Source organism: Ranitomeya variabilis, chromosome 1, assembly GCF_051348905.1.
Source record: "Ranitomeya variabilis isolate aRanVar5 chromosome 1, aRanVar5.hap1, whole genome shotgun sequence".
Lineage (NCBI taxonomy): Eukaryota > Metazoa > Chordata > Amphibia > Anura > Dendrobatidae > Ranitomeya > Ranitomeya variabilis.
The window spans coordinates 338,339,095-338,354,076 of NC_135232.1; the positions used below are offsets into that span (position 1 = coordinate 338,339,095).

The 14,982-nt window shown below is 44.3% G+C and overlaps 1 protein-coding gene across 1 annotated transcript in view; it reads left to right on the forward strand.

The window, feature by feature from the left end:
* REC8 (REC8 meiotic recombination protein) overlaps window positions 1-14,982 on the forward strand; it is a 217,059-nt gene that overhangs the window by 82,820 nt on the left and 119,257 nt on the right. Inside the window, exons 8-10 of the mRNA XM_077299528.1 lie at window positions 206-911; window positions 5,783-5,846; window positions 6,732-6,814. Coding sequence (XP_077155643.1) covers window positions 206-911; window positions 5,783-5,846; window positions 6,732-6,814 — 853 coding nt within the window. The remainder of the gene's footprint in view (window positions 1-205; window positions 912-5,782; window positions 5,847-6,731; window positions 6,815-14,982) is intronic.

The window sequence follows — 14,982 nt, forward strand, 5'->3', positions numbered from 1 at the left end:
AAATTCTTTCACTATCCAAATCCTTTTAGAACCATCTGTACATAGGGAATAGGTTGGACACCACAGTCAATTTTAATATATCATATCAAAGTAGATATATAAATTTGCTCTTCTTAATGAGGAAATTATTTTGAAAACTTAAAAGAAACAAGTCTTGGTACTCAAGTGTACTAGGTGTTTATTTCTCATTACTGTCACCTTACAGGTTGGCCAAGAACTCCCCGAAGTAAGCGTTCTAGAGTGGGAGTTGCTTCTGTCTGATCAAGCAACATTTCCTGCAGTTGAAGCATTGCCTGAGCCACGAAGGAGGCGTGTACCTGGGGAATTGGACAGAAGGGAACATCCAAAAGATGGAAAGGATGTAAAGGAATTAAGTCCAAAAAAATCAAAGACCATGAGAGATGCAGAAACTGAAGAACAGCATATGGAACACACTGCAATTGAAGCTGCCCGTAAAAAAGAGCTTCATGACCTGGAAAAAGAAATAGAGTGTCTCAGAGAAGAGAAACGGCAACTTGAGATGCAACGGGAATCTGAAAGAGAGAGGGAGAGGAACAAGGAAATGGAAAGAGAGAAAAAGTACCAAGATAAACTTCTGAGAGAAACAGAGCGTCTCCAAAAAACTATACAAGATTTAAAACACCTTCAAAGTGCAGGGGCCGCAGAAGAGCTATTGCAGAACAAGCAAGAGGAGATAAAACACCTCAAGAAAATTCAAAAAGAGAAGGAACGTCAGTGGGAGGCTGAACAATTAGAACTGCTGCTGATAGTGGAAGAAAGGGAAAAGGAATATTTAGAAGATATTGAGAAACTGAGGCAGAGGCTCAGAGAAGCTGAACAAGATATCATAGCAGAAAAAGAGAGAGCTGAGGAAGAAATGGAGCCGGATAAAAAGAGGAGAAAAAAAGAAGGTATTTATGGAGGAGAATAAGGTTATTTCCATGTTAAAACTATTTACAACTGCCTTATTCTCCTAAAATCAAAAAGTTATCCGGGAATTTAACAATACTGCAGGAACATAGTCTGCCATATTGAAATCTGACATGGCCAATCCTGTGCTCTTGCTGCACTGTGTCAGTAGAATATGTCCCCATTAAAATAAACATGCAGGTTTTATGGTAGAGAAACATCAGTCTGTGTAGGACCAACTTAGAAATCTGCTAATAGCAGAGGATATGTGTTTTCTGGAGGTGCTTTATGCTTAGTAGAAATACTATTTGATATAGCAAATTATCTAAATTATAGTAGAACGATATTGCCTTGCATGGTATAAAAGATATAAAGAAATATAGGTCAGTGTTTACCACACAAAGCATATAAACATACAAGTAAAACAAGCCATATTTGTCACGCTGTGACAGTCTTCTGTAGGGGAGATGGGCCTCAAACTGTCCCTGGAACCCTAGCTTTCCCGTCCTGGGAGTACTTTTGATGGTAGAGAGGCCCGAGTCTCTGACCTCACTGTGCTCCTGTTAATCCCTGGTCTGTCCTCTCATGCAGCCCATGGAGCCGGGGACAGACATGTAATGTGAACAAGACATGCAAGACAAAACAGGGATAACTGAAACCATCTATCATACAAAAACACCAACCAATAGGGAGGAAGATAGGGACAGGGAGGAATAAACCTAACAGGAGCAGGGACCAGGAAACTAACACATGTACTACAGAACACCTCCACAACAACTCCTCCCCAAACACTTAGCTTAAGCACACAGTATAGGAAGATGAATCTCCTACAGCAACAACGAATTCCTATTCAACACAGCATCTCTTAAGAGCAAGGAAGCAGTGCTTTCACTGGCAAGGAAGAGAGGGTCTGGCCAGGATTTATAGGAAGTGATAACTACCCAATAAGAAGCAGCTGAAAATGGAGCTGCAAAATTCTGACCAGCATAGAAAAGGTCAGCACTTCAGCACTAAAGGAAGCCAAATTCATTTAATATAGGACCCAAACTCAAAGGCAAAATGAAAGATGTGCGACTCACAATACGCAGAGATCTTCTACCTTCAGATCTCCCAGATGTGACACACTCGTGACAGTACCCCCCCTTCTACGAGGGACGCCAGGACCCTCGGGGATGGGTTTACTCGCATGGGCCAAATTAAAGGACCATATCAACCAACCAGCATTAACCTGAGATGCCGGCACCCACATGCTCTCTTCAGGACCATACCTCTTCCAATGTACGAGGTACTATACATAGCGGTGAACCATACTGGAGTCAATGATTTTTGCTACCTGAAATTCCAAATTGCCATCAACAACTGGTGGTGGCAGTAAAGGTGACGGTTCCACAGGTGCAACAATTTTTTTTAGCAAAGACCTGTGAAATACATTGTGGATCTTGAGAGTTGGCAGAAGCTTGAGACAGAAAGCTACAGGGTTGGTTACGGCGACCACCTTATAAGGACCAATAAACCTAGGACCTAATTTCCAAGAAGGAACTTTCACTTTACTATTTTTATTGGACAGATATATTAAATCATTCACCAACAGGTCTGGACCTGACAATCAGTCATATGCTTATATTTGTCCCCTATGATCTTTAAATTATTCTGAACCTCTTCCCATATTGATGAGAGTGAAGAAGAAAATGGTTCTTTCGCAGGAACCCCCAAAGACTTGTCTTTACCAAAGGTACAGAATTGTGGATGGAAGTCATATATGCCAAAAAATGGTGACTTACCAGTGGACTCATGACGACGATTGTAGAAAGGCAAACTCAGCCAGTGGTAGAAAAGAAGACCAATCCTCCTGGTTATCTGATACAAAACATCTGAGGTAAGTCATCAAACTTTGGTTTAGGCGTTCATTCTGGCCATTAGTTTGAGGATGGAACGCCGAAGAAAAGCATAGATACATCCCTAAAGAAGCACAAGACGCCCTTCAAAATTTAGATACAAATTGGGTCCCCCAATCTGATACCACATCGGAGGAAACCCCGTGAAGCTTCACAATCTCAGTGACAAACACTTGAGCCACTGTCTTGGCATTAGGGAAAGCAATAAATACGCTATTTTACTATACCTACTTACCACAACTAAGATAACAGTTACCAGAGGATACAGGAAGATCTGTAATGAAATCCATGGACAAATGAGTTCATGGTCGGTGCGGAATGGAAAAAGAGCCCCAGATGGATGAGTAAGCGGGGGTCTTGAACACGCACAGACAAAACACGAAGACACAAAGTCAGCTATGTCCTCACACAAGCTTGGCTGCCAAAAATGACGAGAAATGAGGTCCAAGTTCGCCTTACTATCTGGGTGACCAGCCAGAGCACAGTTATGTTGAGCCTTCAATATTTTAAGACGTTGATGTACAGGTACAAAATTTCCTTGAAAGACCAGCAAGGTTATGCATCTGAGCCTTTAAAACCTCACCCTCAAGTTCAGAACACACTGCAGAGATGACCACCTCTTCTTGTAAAATAGGGAAAGCAAAGTCAGTAGTCTCACCCCCAGCTAAACTATGAGACAACGCATCTGCTTTGACGCTTTGACGTTCTTAATCTCAGGATAGTCATACAGACAATGAGGAGGCAGTTCTTCTTGCCTCTTTTCAGAGAACACCTCCTCAAAACCAGACGGGAAAGATGCAATGTTTTTAGTGGCGACACTAGAGATGGTAGCACCTAGGCAATCACTCCACTTAATTATCTTTCTAGCCTGACAGTCTATGACCAGTCAACCAGGAAAGACTCAACACAATAGGAGTAAGGAGACCTTCCAAGATATAGCAAAATAGGTGCTCGCTCTGAAGAGCCTCTCTGGGCACGCTCACACCATGCACTACTTGCCCGAGAGGTGCAGAGTTAATTGCAAATATAGAGATGGGCTTGCCAGAGTACTACAGGAAAATCAAGGTCTCTGAGCATCCACCATATTGACTCCCGCTCCACTATCCAAGAGGATAGACATTTTCTCAGTTTTCATACCAATAAACACTTCTGCAGTTAAGAAAAACAGATACACATTTGGAGGAGATATATACACTTAGGTTGTTATTTCCCCCACAATCGGGGGTAAGAAGTTTTCTGACTTTTTTGTCATTTTGGTAAAGGACAGACCCCAATGAAATGTCCATTTTGACCACAGAAAAAAACACCATAAGAGACTCATACAGAGGAGAGGCCCCTCCTAACTGCATTGATTCTTCAGAGTACACATGGTAACTTGGGTTTTAGAGAGGCGTCTATCAATGTGTATGGCCAGCCATGGCAGCCTCCAATGAATCAGACGTTTCGTAAAGTGCTAGTGCGTCTTTTAATCTTTCAGACAGGCCCTGACCAAACTGACTCCTAAGAGCAGGATCGTTCCACTGGGTGTCAGTAGCCCATCAATGGAACGGTGAGCAGAATTGCTCTGCCGGTTGGTCTCCCTGCTGGAGCTTACATAGCTTAGACACAGCAAGGGAGACAGTCCACTTCATCATACATGAGGCCTAGAGCCTCAAAAAACCCATCAACTGACTGGAGAGACAGTGCCGGAAGTGAAAAGACACAGGATTGAGGTTCTCCTTGAAGAGAAATAATCCCAAATCATTGTTCCTCACTTCCAGATGAACAAGGACAAAGACTAAAATGCAGCTTGCAGGCTTCACGGAACACCATAAATTTATCCCGTTCTCAAGAAAACCTATCCGGGAAGGTCACCTTAATTTCCGGTTCCTCCTGACTGCCCACCAGACTAACAATCTGCTGCTGAGAGACCCTAGATTGCAGTTCTGACAATTCAAGTGACAGACCCTGCAATTGTTTGGCAAAGGCTACAATGGGATATATATCAAGATACAAAATGTGGGGCCAGTGAAAATGTCACGCTGTGATGGTCTTATATTGGGGAGGAGGACCTCAAACTATCCCTGGAACTGGGACCATAACTATCCCTGTCCCAGGGGTTCTCTTAATGGAAGAGAGGCCAGAGTCTTCGACCTCACTATGCTCCTGTTAAACACTGGTCTGTCCCCTCCCCCACCCCATGGAGCCTGGGACAGAAATGTAATGTGAACAAGACACAAAAGATGAAACAGGGATAACAGAAACCATCTATCATACAAAAGCACCATAGAGAGGAGGATAGGGACAGGGAGGAAGAAACTAAATGATAACAGGGACCAGGAGATAAACACACATACTACAGAACACCTCCACAACAACCTAAGAGCAAGGAAGCAGAGCTTTCACTGGCAAGGCAGAGAGGGTCTGGATAATAGGAAGAGATAATAACCCGATCTGAAGCAGCTGAAAATGGAGCTGCAATTTCTGACTGGCATAGAAAGCGTTGTTAACCTCTTCAGCACCAAAGGAAACCAAATTAATTTAAACCCTTAATGACCACCAATACTTCTTTCTACTGACCTGAGATAGAAGAGAATAACATTCCCATTATCATAAATTATGATGTGCCACAAAAAAGAAAAATCAAAATCACTGGGGTTTGTTGACACGTTCCAGAGTTATTACCACATAAAATTACATTAGTAAGATTTCAAAAAGTTGGCCCGGTCACTAAGGGGTTAATATAGGACCCAAACACAGACCAAACAGAAGATCCGCGATTCACAAGAATTTCTAACCCCAGATCTCTCAGGTTGATGTGACACACTCCTGACAATGTGGTGAGAATATACTTCATGGTCTCATATATACAGCAAATTTGGAGGTGTTATTCAGTGTCTTCTGATTATCATATATGCAATACACTTGGCACATTACCATAGCCTGATATACTCCCTTCTCAAGGCTGTGTTCTATTTAATTCCTTTTTCTGTTTTCAGCACGTGATGAAAAACAGATGCGTGAAATAGAAGGCTCACCAGTCAGATCTTCCCCAAAGTCAGGGTAAATATGCATCATAGGGTAGACAACGAAGAGATCATTTCGTGTTTGGGTCCCAGAAGAGTTAGAGGACTCCCCAGCAAAATATTTCCTCAGGGGCTGCCTCCAACCCTAATATGACCAGGTTTCTGTTTTTATGAAAAAGTTTTAAAGATGCTGACAATGTGGGCAATCACTGACATGATACTGACACTGGGGGGGGGGGGTGGGGAGTAGGGAGGACCTTTATGATGATGGGTACTGGCAAACTCGGCCAGCTGATTGGCTACTCGGAGGATAAATAACGCCAGTAAGAATACTTCAGCAGATGAAAGCTTGATATTTTTTGAATGGAGCATAATTTTTAATAACTAAGAATTTCAAAACCATTTATTTCACCTTATCACCTTTTCTGCTTGGTGAAATATATTCTTTATGGTGGCACAACCCCTTTAAGTTACACACATTCTCTTTAATATAGTCAACAATGGCTTATGCTCGAAATTTTAAAGCATGTATAGCTGGTAATGAGGGCTTGGTTGGACAATCGCTTAAAGTGTGATTTTTGCATAAAACATGCTAAAAAGAATTTCTGTGAACACCTGCAATGGAAAAAACATGATGTGCAGAGTGTGTTTCTAGGAGGGATGGGCAAATTATGTATTTTTCCTGTTAATAAAGATCTTTTAGCTTCCATTAGTGAATGATAACTAACGCAGACCCATACGAGAACATATTTTGGGGTTAAGATTTGTTTTCAAGTGAAAACATTCAATCTCTGTCTAAAATTATTAGAATTAGAAATTATTATTGACCAGACATATTGGGAAAATGATTTGACAGCTTCATTTTATACAACCACTCACAAATAAACCAAGCTTATTTTAGTGTTATTCTTCTTCTACATAGTCTTCCTTCAGAGATGCTTTCAGAGCTTGATGCTGCAGCTCTTCTGGATGAAGCAACAAGGCAACCAATAGAACTTTTTCCTGGTAAGATATGATTGGGTTAATGCAGATATGTGCCCCCTGCTTGGATGGGCATCCGGGGAGTTTTTCAAGATCTAGGCTTTCATGCCACTTTTCTACTTCCTGAAGGTCATTGAGGAGGCTTTGGAATGGTGGAACAGGACACATTGTCAGCCTCCATGACAGAAGAGATAGTAGACAACCTTAAAACCGGGCAAAGGCTCTTCTGCACCAGTCTCCTATCGTTCGAAGTACCTTCTCCCAATAGACCTTTTGTAAAAGGTGTTGGCCAATAGACTAGCCTGAGTAATAACAGTGATCCACGAGGATCAAAATGGATTGATCCCGCTCAAATCTGCCACCATAAACCTAAGACGCCTATACTTTGGGCTGCAGCACAGTTTGGGAGGATTAGGGTGGCAAGCAGTTCTTGCACTTGATACTGCCAAAGTGTGCAACAGTGTCAAGTGGAATCATGGCTTGTTTGCTATGCTCATCTAGTGAAATATCAGGCTTTAGGTGTGCTTCTATTGACCAACCGGTATCATTCTACACCAATTATACACTTTTGTGAGATGTTGGGTCTGCCGTTACTCCAACAATGACCATAATTAGGGAGTTCAGGAAGTGGTCGGGTCTCCTCATCAATTGGACTATATCGCCCTAATGCCATTGGATACTTTTCCTCTTGAGTTCCCTACTTTACAAGTGCAGATCGTTATTGTTGATAGATTTAAGTAACTGGCGTTGGTGGTTAGTATTAAGCTGCCGTCACACTAGCAGTATTTGGTCAGTATTTTACATCAGTATTTGTAAGCCAAAACCAGGAGTGGAACAAATAGAGGAAAAGTATAACAGAAACATATGCACCACTTCTGCATTTATCACCCACTCCTGGTTTAGCTTACAAATACTGATGTAAAATACTGACCAAATACTGCTAGTGTGATAGCAGCCTTAGACTAAATGACCAGAGGCAGACAATATCATTGGTATGGAGCTGCACAAGGGCCCTATCCACCTCTAAAGCATGTGAAATTGTTCATTATGATGAGCTATTGGATTGGAAAGGGCCATATATTGTTCTTACACAAAATCCCTCTTTTGGTCTGTATCCACTCCTGCAACTGATTATTGTTTTCTTAATCTAAACCATATTCAGTCATAGTTCAGGGCAAAAGTGAATACCTGGTTCCATCATCCATGGTTAGTAATTGTTAGAGGCAATCTAGTCAAGATGGTCCGGATGCCACAACTTTTTTTTAGTAAAATTAAGACCTAGGAACCCACATGGGGAATTGTGAAAAAAAAAAATAAACAGTGTTTTAGAGAGCTCATATGGAAAAACAGTATCCCATTGTCTTTCACTTTCAAGAAGCAAGCATGTAGTGGCAACATTTTTGGAGATTTGGGAAGCAGCATGCGGTGTAGTTCAGGGGGCTGTTAGGTTATAGAGGGCACAAAATGGCAATTATCAATGGGTTCATTGGAAGTAGGAAAGATTATCCAGCTCAAAGTTAGTGTGTCCTTAAAATAGGTTTTCACACGAACAAAGTTAATTTTAATCAAACATCAATAGGATGTGTTTGAAAAAAAAATGTTCCTGTGCCAAAATAATCTTATAAATGTGCCTCTTGTGTACTGTGTCACCAGTTTGCTAATTTATTAATTTAGATCATTGGAATACACACGTATTCATAGGCTGGTATTTACCGACCTGTGACGTACGGATACAGCATGGCGATTTTGCAATCACAGAGGCTGATTCTGACAGCTGACACCCTTAACTCAGTTAACTGTGCCCGCACTGCTCCTGGTACTTTAAACCCCTAAATACTGCGATTGATATCTATTGCAGTATTTTGCCGGCAAGCAGAGGGAGGGAGCCACCTTTGCACTCCTATCGGAGCCCTCACTACGTCATTGCGAGGGGCCGATTGTTGTCATGGTGGCCAGTACACATTTGGTAACAACATGTCCAGAACGCCGCGACCTAAAATTGTCCCACTAGTTGACCCCTTTAGTAAACATCGCCCAAAAAATGCTTTATCATCATACCGCCGAACAAAAAGTGGAAGGCGATCAAAAAGTTGAATGTAAATAAAAATGGTATTGCTGAAAACATCTAGTCCCGCAAAAAACAAGCCGTGACACAGCTCCATCAGCGAAAAAATAAAAAACCTATAGCTCTCAGAAATAAAGCGATGCAATTTTTTTTAATTATATATAAGTTTTTATTGTGTAAAAGCGCCAAAACATAAAAAAAATATAAATGTGGCATTGCTGAAATCGTACTGACCCGAAGAATATAGCTGCCTAATCAATTTTACCACACGCGGAACAGCAAAACAAAAAATAAAACAATTCCTGAATTGGTGGTTTGTGTTCAGGAATTGTTCGGAGTGGAATGCAATAAAAAATGTCATGAGCACAAAAATGGAGCCAGTAAAAATGTAAACTCGTCCCATAAAAAAAAAGCTGTCACATGAATGTGTGTCCACAACGTCCCTGTCCACAACCATAGGGACGCCCTAACTTGCCCTGTTCCCCGGATTACTTCTGTTGGTGAAGATGCAGAGACCAAGTACCTTGCCTTAGCTCCTGAATCCGCCCTCAGGCTGTAGCCCTCATCCAAGAAGAGGGGAGTAGTGTACCGTAAGACATCAACCAGACTAACAAGGTAATATTAACAGGGGTAACAAAAAATACCAAACATACAAATATAATCACACATATAACAGAGGAATGCATCGGGAAGTGGAGGTTGGAGTTAAACCAAAGTAGGAGAAGGGAATTATCACACACTCAAAACCTAAACAGTCACAGATAAATCCACCAAAAGCATTCTCCTATAATAACCAGCAACAACCTCCAGCCATGCAGCATAAGCTAACTCTGACAATGAGTACTAGCCAGGGCCTAGTTTATATAGGAGATGGGAGTGGCTAACAGTGCAAAGCTGAGCTTAAACGCACCTGGAGCTCTTAAGAGAGCAAATTAACTCTTGCACTGCCAAAAGAAATTTACACCATTTAATAATAAGGAGAAGTCCCTCTAATCAGTGCAGGATTAATAAAAATGAGACGCTGCAGTCTCCTAGGTCCTCTCGGTCATGGTAAACCCGTGACAGTACCCCTCCCTTCTACAAGGGACCTTCGGAACATAAGTACCGGGTTTATCAGGGTGTGCCATGTGAAAAGACCAGGTCAGCCTAGCCGCATGGACGTCAGATGCTGGTACCTACATCCTCTCTTCAGGACCGTATCCCTTCCAGTGTACCAGATACTGAAGCGACCGATGAACTAAGCGAGATTGCTATTTGAAATTCCAAATTATCATCCACTATGACTGGAGATGGCGCTAGAGGTGATGGTACAGAGGACGCAAAGTATTTTTCCGAGTAGAGATCGATGAAACACATTATGGATCGTAAAAGTGAGCAGCAAGTAAGGCAATGCTATGGGATTGACAATGGCCACAATCTTATAAGGACCAATGAACCTGGGACCCAGTTTCCAAGGTTAATATTCCTTAAGGACAACCTCACCAACACAGAGGTCCGGACCCACCAAACGTCTCCGATCAGCCACACACTTATATGTGTACACCATCTTCCTTAAATTATCAATAACACCTGCCACACAGATGTAATTGATGAAAATCATTCTTCGTGTATTGCAGAACGACTACTATTAAATGAGCTGAGGTGAGGATGAAACCTGTATGCCCCAAAAAACTGGGACCTACCGGTAGACTCATGATAACGATTATTTACTGCAAATTCAGCTAGAGGTAAGTAGGTAACCCAATCCTCCTGATTCTCGGACACAAAACACATAAGATAAGTCGCAAGATTCTGGTTAACCCGTTCAGTTTGCCCATTAAACTGTGGGTGAAATGCAGAAGAGAATGACAGGTGGATCCCCAAATGAGTGCAAAATGCCCTCCAAAATTTGGAAATAGACTGCACCCCTCGGTCAGACAATATCGATAGGGATCCCGTGTAATTTTACTTTCTCACTGATGAAAATTTGCACCAAGGTCTTGGCATTAGGTTAAGCAGGTAACGCAATAAAATCTGACATCTTACTGAATCTGTCCACCACTACCAAAATTACAGTATTACCTGCCGACACAGGTAGATCAAGTGATAAAATCGACCTATGAGTCCAAAGTCTACTGGGAATCACCAATGGTTGGAGAGACAAAGACAATGAGTATGAGAGGTTTTAGAATGCGCAGCGACACTGCAGGTGGCCACATACTCCCGGACATCCTGATGTACCCCTGACCACCAAAAATGCCGAGCAAGAAGATCTGTGGTGGCTTTATTACCGGAATGTCCAGCCAAGACCGAATCATGATGTTCACTAAGAACTCTCAGATGGAGATTCACAGTGTAGCGTGGCTAAAGGGTGTCTAATCGATGGGAGATATGTGTCACATAGATGGCTTGTCGCTGTGATGTAATCATAGCTACCTATATGTGTGTCAGGACCTGTGGTGATGTCACAACCACATGTCTGATCATGTGATGGGTTCTGGGTGTGGTTAGACCTATTAAAGAAAGCCTAATGCTTAACACAGTAGATATGTGTGGAGGTGCTAGCCTCCAAAGTGTGTTAAGGCTCCAGGACTGAGCCTGAAGGACTGAACATTTGTTTTCTCCTGTTTGCCTAAGCTAAAAGCTAATTTTTTTTTTGTTCTGTTATGAGGTTTATGAAGCAATGAACCTTTGAACTTTTGTTGGAACCTGCCTCCTAAGTGTCAGCCATCGCACCTGAGTGAGTGAAACCCCTACAATTGGTGGTAGACGTCCGGGCAGCGTTCCCAGTGGAGACGTAAGTCTATTTTTGAATGTCCTGGGTCAAGTCTGCTGTAAGCCAGCAAGCATTGCCGGGGAAAATGGAGGACCTGCTGAAACACTTGGTCCAGTTGCAATCACAGCAGGAGCAACAGCAGCAAGAAACCAACAGGCTGTTGATGCAGCAGATATAACAGAGCCAGCAGGAGCAACGGCAGCAGATGCAACAGTACCAGCAGGAGCAGCAGCAGCAGATGCAGCTTCTGGCAGCCGCCATCCAGGGCAAGACGAGAACCCCAACCCCAGGTTTGGCTGTTGACACCCACGTCCGGAAGACGGTAAGACGCGCATTACAGAAAATGACTCCCGGTGATGATTTTGAGGCCTTCCTGACGGTGTTTGAGAGGGTCGCTGAGAGGGAAAAACTTCCACCAGAGCAGTGGGCAGAGGTGTTGGCACCTTACCTGACGGGGGAACCTCAGAAGGCGTACTATGATTTGACCTTGCAGGATGCCAAGGAGTATCACAAATTGAAAGCCGAGGTTCTCGCACGTTTGGGGGTGACACTGACTGTTAGGGCACAGCGAGTTCACTGCTGGGCCTATCACCGCGACAAACCGCCTCACTCCCAAATGTTTGACCTGTTGCACCTGGTCCAGAAATGGCTGCAGCCAGAATCCTCTTCGCCTGCACAGATGGAAGAACGGGTGATGATGGATCGTTTTGTGCATTCCCTCCCGAGGTCCATACAGACTTGGGTTGCCCAGGGTGATCCCCAGAATGCCGACGAACTGATCGGACTGGTCGAGAGATACCAAGGGATGGAAGGCTCCTTTGGGAGGCAGCCCATGCCGTACTGGGGGTCCCAGAAAGGTGCTGAGACCCAAAAAGGGGTGGCGCGGCCAAGGTCACAAAGGGCGGGGAGGTGGTGCCCAAGGTCCCTACGGGTGATATTATTTGCTAGAGGTGCCACAGGCCAGGACATATAGCTGCCCGTTGTTCCCAGACCACTGAGCAGATGGACTGCAGCATGGGACGCCGTAGTTCATACTATGCATATCCAGCCTGCAGTGTAAACTCTCTGCCCAACAAGGGGCCTCAAGCGTGTTCTGTAAAGGTGAACGGTCGAGCAGTAACGGCGCTGTTAGACTCGGGGAGCTTAGTGACCCTGGTGACAGCTACTTTCCCTCTCCACCTGCTCCCGGGAAAGAAGGTCGGCGTGCGGTGCATACATGGTGATGCCAAGGACTACCCTATGGCCAGGGTGGATATTGAAACTGCGTGTGGCACTGAGTCCCATGAAGTTGGCGTCGTTCGGGACTTGTTGCACCCTACAATTATTAGTCGGGATTTCTGTTTGTTTTGGGATTTGTGGGGTAAGGGTTCTGAGGTCGCTAGCAAGAGTAGGGAAACAATGAACCCTAAAAAGGTATCACCACACCCAGAGACAGACAGGTATCCTTTTTGTGTCCTGGTAGGGGATGAGGAGGAAGTGTCCCCTGCATCTGACATTCTGGAGTTAGAGGTAACCGGTGAAAATTTTGGGACTGCCCAACATAGGGACCCAACTCTGAGGGAAGCCTTTAATAATGTCACAGTTATTAATGGGATTGCACAGGAGCTGGGGGCAGACACAAGATTTCCCCATTTTCTGATGAATGGGGAGTTGTTGTACCGAGTCACGAAAATGAGGGAGGAGTTGATAGAGCAGTTGGTAGTGCCGGGTCCATATAGACGGAAGGTATTGGATTTGGCCCATTCACACATCTTGGGTGGACACCTAGGGGTGGAAAAAACGCAGGAACGGGTTGTGCAGAGGTTCTATTGGCCTGGGTGTCACCGGGAAATAGTGAACTATTGCAGGTCTTGCCCTACATGTCAGCTAACTGCCCCCAGTCCTCATTTCCGGAGCCCCCTTGTGCCGTTGCCCATTATTGAGGTACCATTCGAGAGAATTGTCATGGACTTGGTCGGTCCCTTAGTTAAATCAGCCCGGGGCCATCAGTATATATTAGTCATCCTGGACTATGCCACACGCTATCCTGAGGCAATTCCTCTGAGAAATTCTTCCTCGAAGAGTATAGCCCGCGAGTTGGTCCATGTGTTTTCCCAGACAGGTCTGCCGAAGGAGATTCTGACTGACCAGGGGACACCTTTCATGAGCAAGGTGATGAGGGAGTTATGCAAAGTCCTAAAAATCTCCCAGTTGAGGACCTCGGTGTACCATCCCCAGTCAGATGGTCTTGTTGAGAGATTTAACAAAACACTGAAGAGCATGCTGAGAAAAGCTATAGAGAAAGACGGTAGAGACTGGGACTGTCTCTTACCATATCTGATGTTTTCCATTCATGAACTTCCACAGGCCTCCACAGGGTTCTCACCGTTTGAGCTTCTATATGGCCGACATCCGAGAGGACTCCTGGATATAGCCAAAGAAACTTGGGAAGCCGAAGTTACGCCCCACAGAAGCGTCATTGAGCATGTGGCCCTGATGCAGCAGAGGATTGCAAAGGTGATGCCTATCATGAAAGAACACCTCCTCCAGGCACAAGAATCTCAGGCCAGGGTCTACAACTGGTCTGCAAGAGTTAGGCAGTTCAAACCGGGAGACCGAGTTCTTGTGTTAGTTCCGACGGTGGAGAGCAAGTTCTTGGCCAAATGGCAAGGGCCATATGAGGTCGTAGAGAAACTTGGTGAGGTAAACTATAAAATTCACCAACCAGGTAGACGGAAACCAATCCAAGTCTACCATGTCAACCTCATCAAGCCATGGCAAGATAGAGAGCCGGCAGTAACTCCATCTTTGCTAACCAACCCAGAAGGTGAGGTTGGAGGGGTTACTATAGCGGAGACGCTATCGAAGGCCCAGAAACAGCAGTGCCGGGAGTTACTCCAGAAGAACAGTGACCTGTTTTCTGAGTTGCCTGGGTACACGAAGGTCAAAGAGCATGAGGTCCTGACAGAGCCACATGTGCGCATGAACGTGAAGCCCTATTGAATTCCTGAGGCCCATCGAGAAGTAATCTCCAAGGAAGTGGAGCGTATGTTGAAGCTTGGAGTCATTGAGGAATCCAAGAGTGGTTGGTCGAGCCCAATTGTCCTGGTCCCAAAACCTGATGGGGAGTGGAGATTTTGCAACAACTATAGGAAGTTGAATGAGGTCTCCAAGTTCGACGCATATCCCATGCCCCGCGTTGATGAGCTCATCGAAAGGCTTGGGCCCGCCAGGTACATAACCACCTTGGATTTGATGAAGGGGTATTGGCAGATCCCCATGGCACAGGAAGCCAAGGAGAAGACGGCGTTTTCTACACCAGATGGATGTTTCCAGTATGTCCGGATGCCGTTCGGCCTACAGGGAGCTCCGGCGACCTTCCAGAGGGCTATG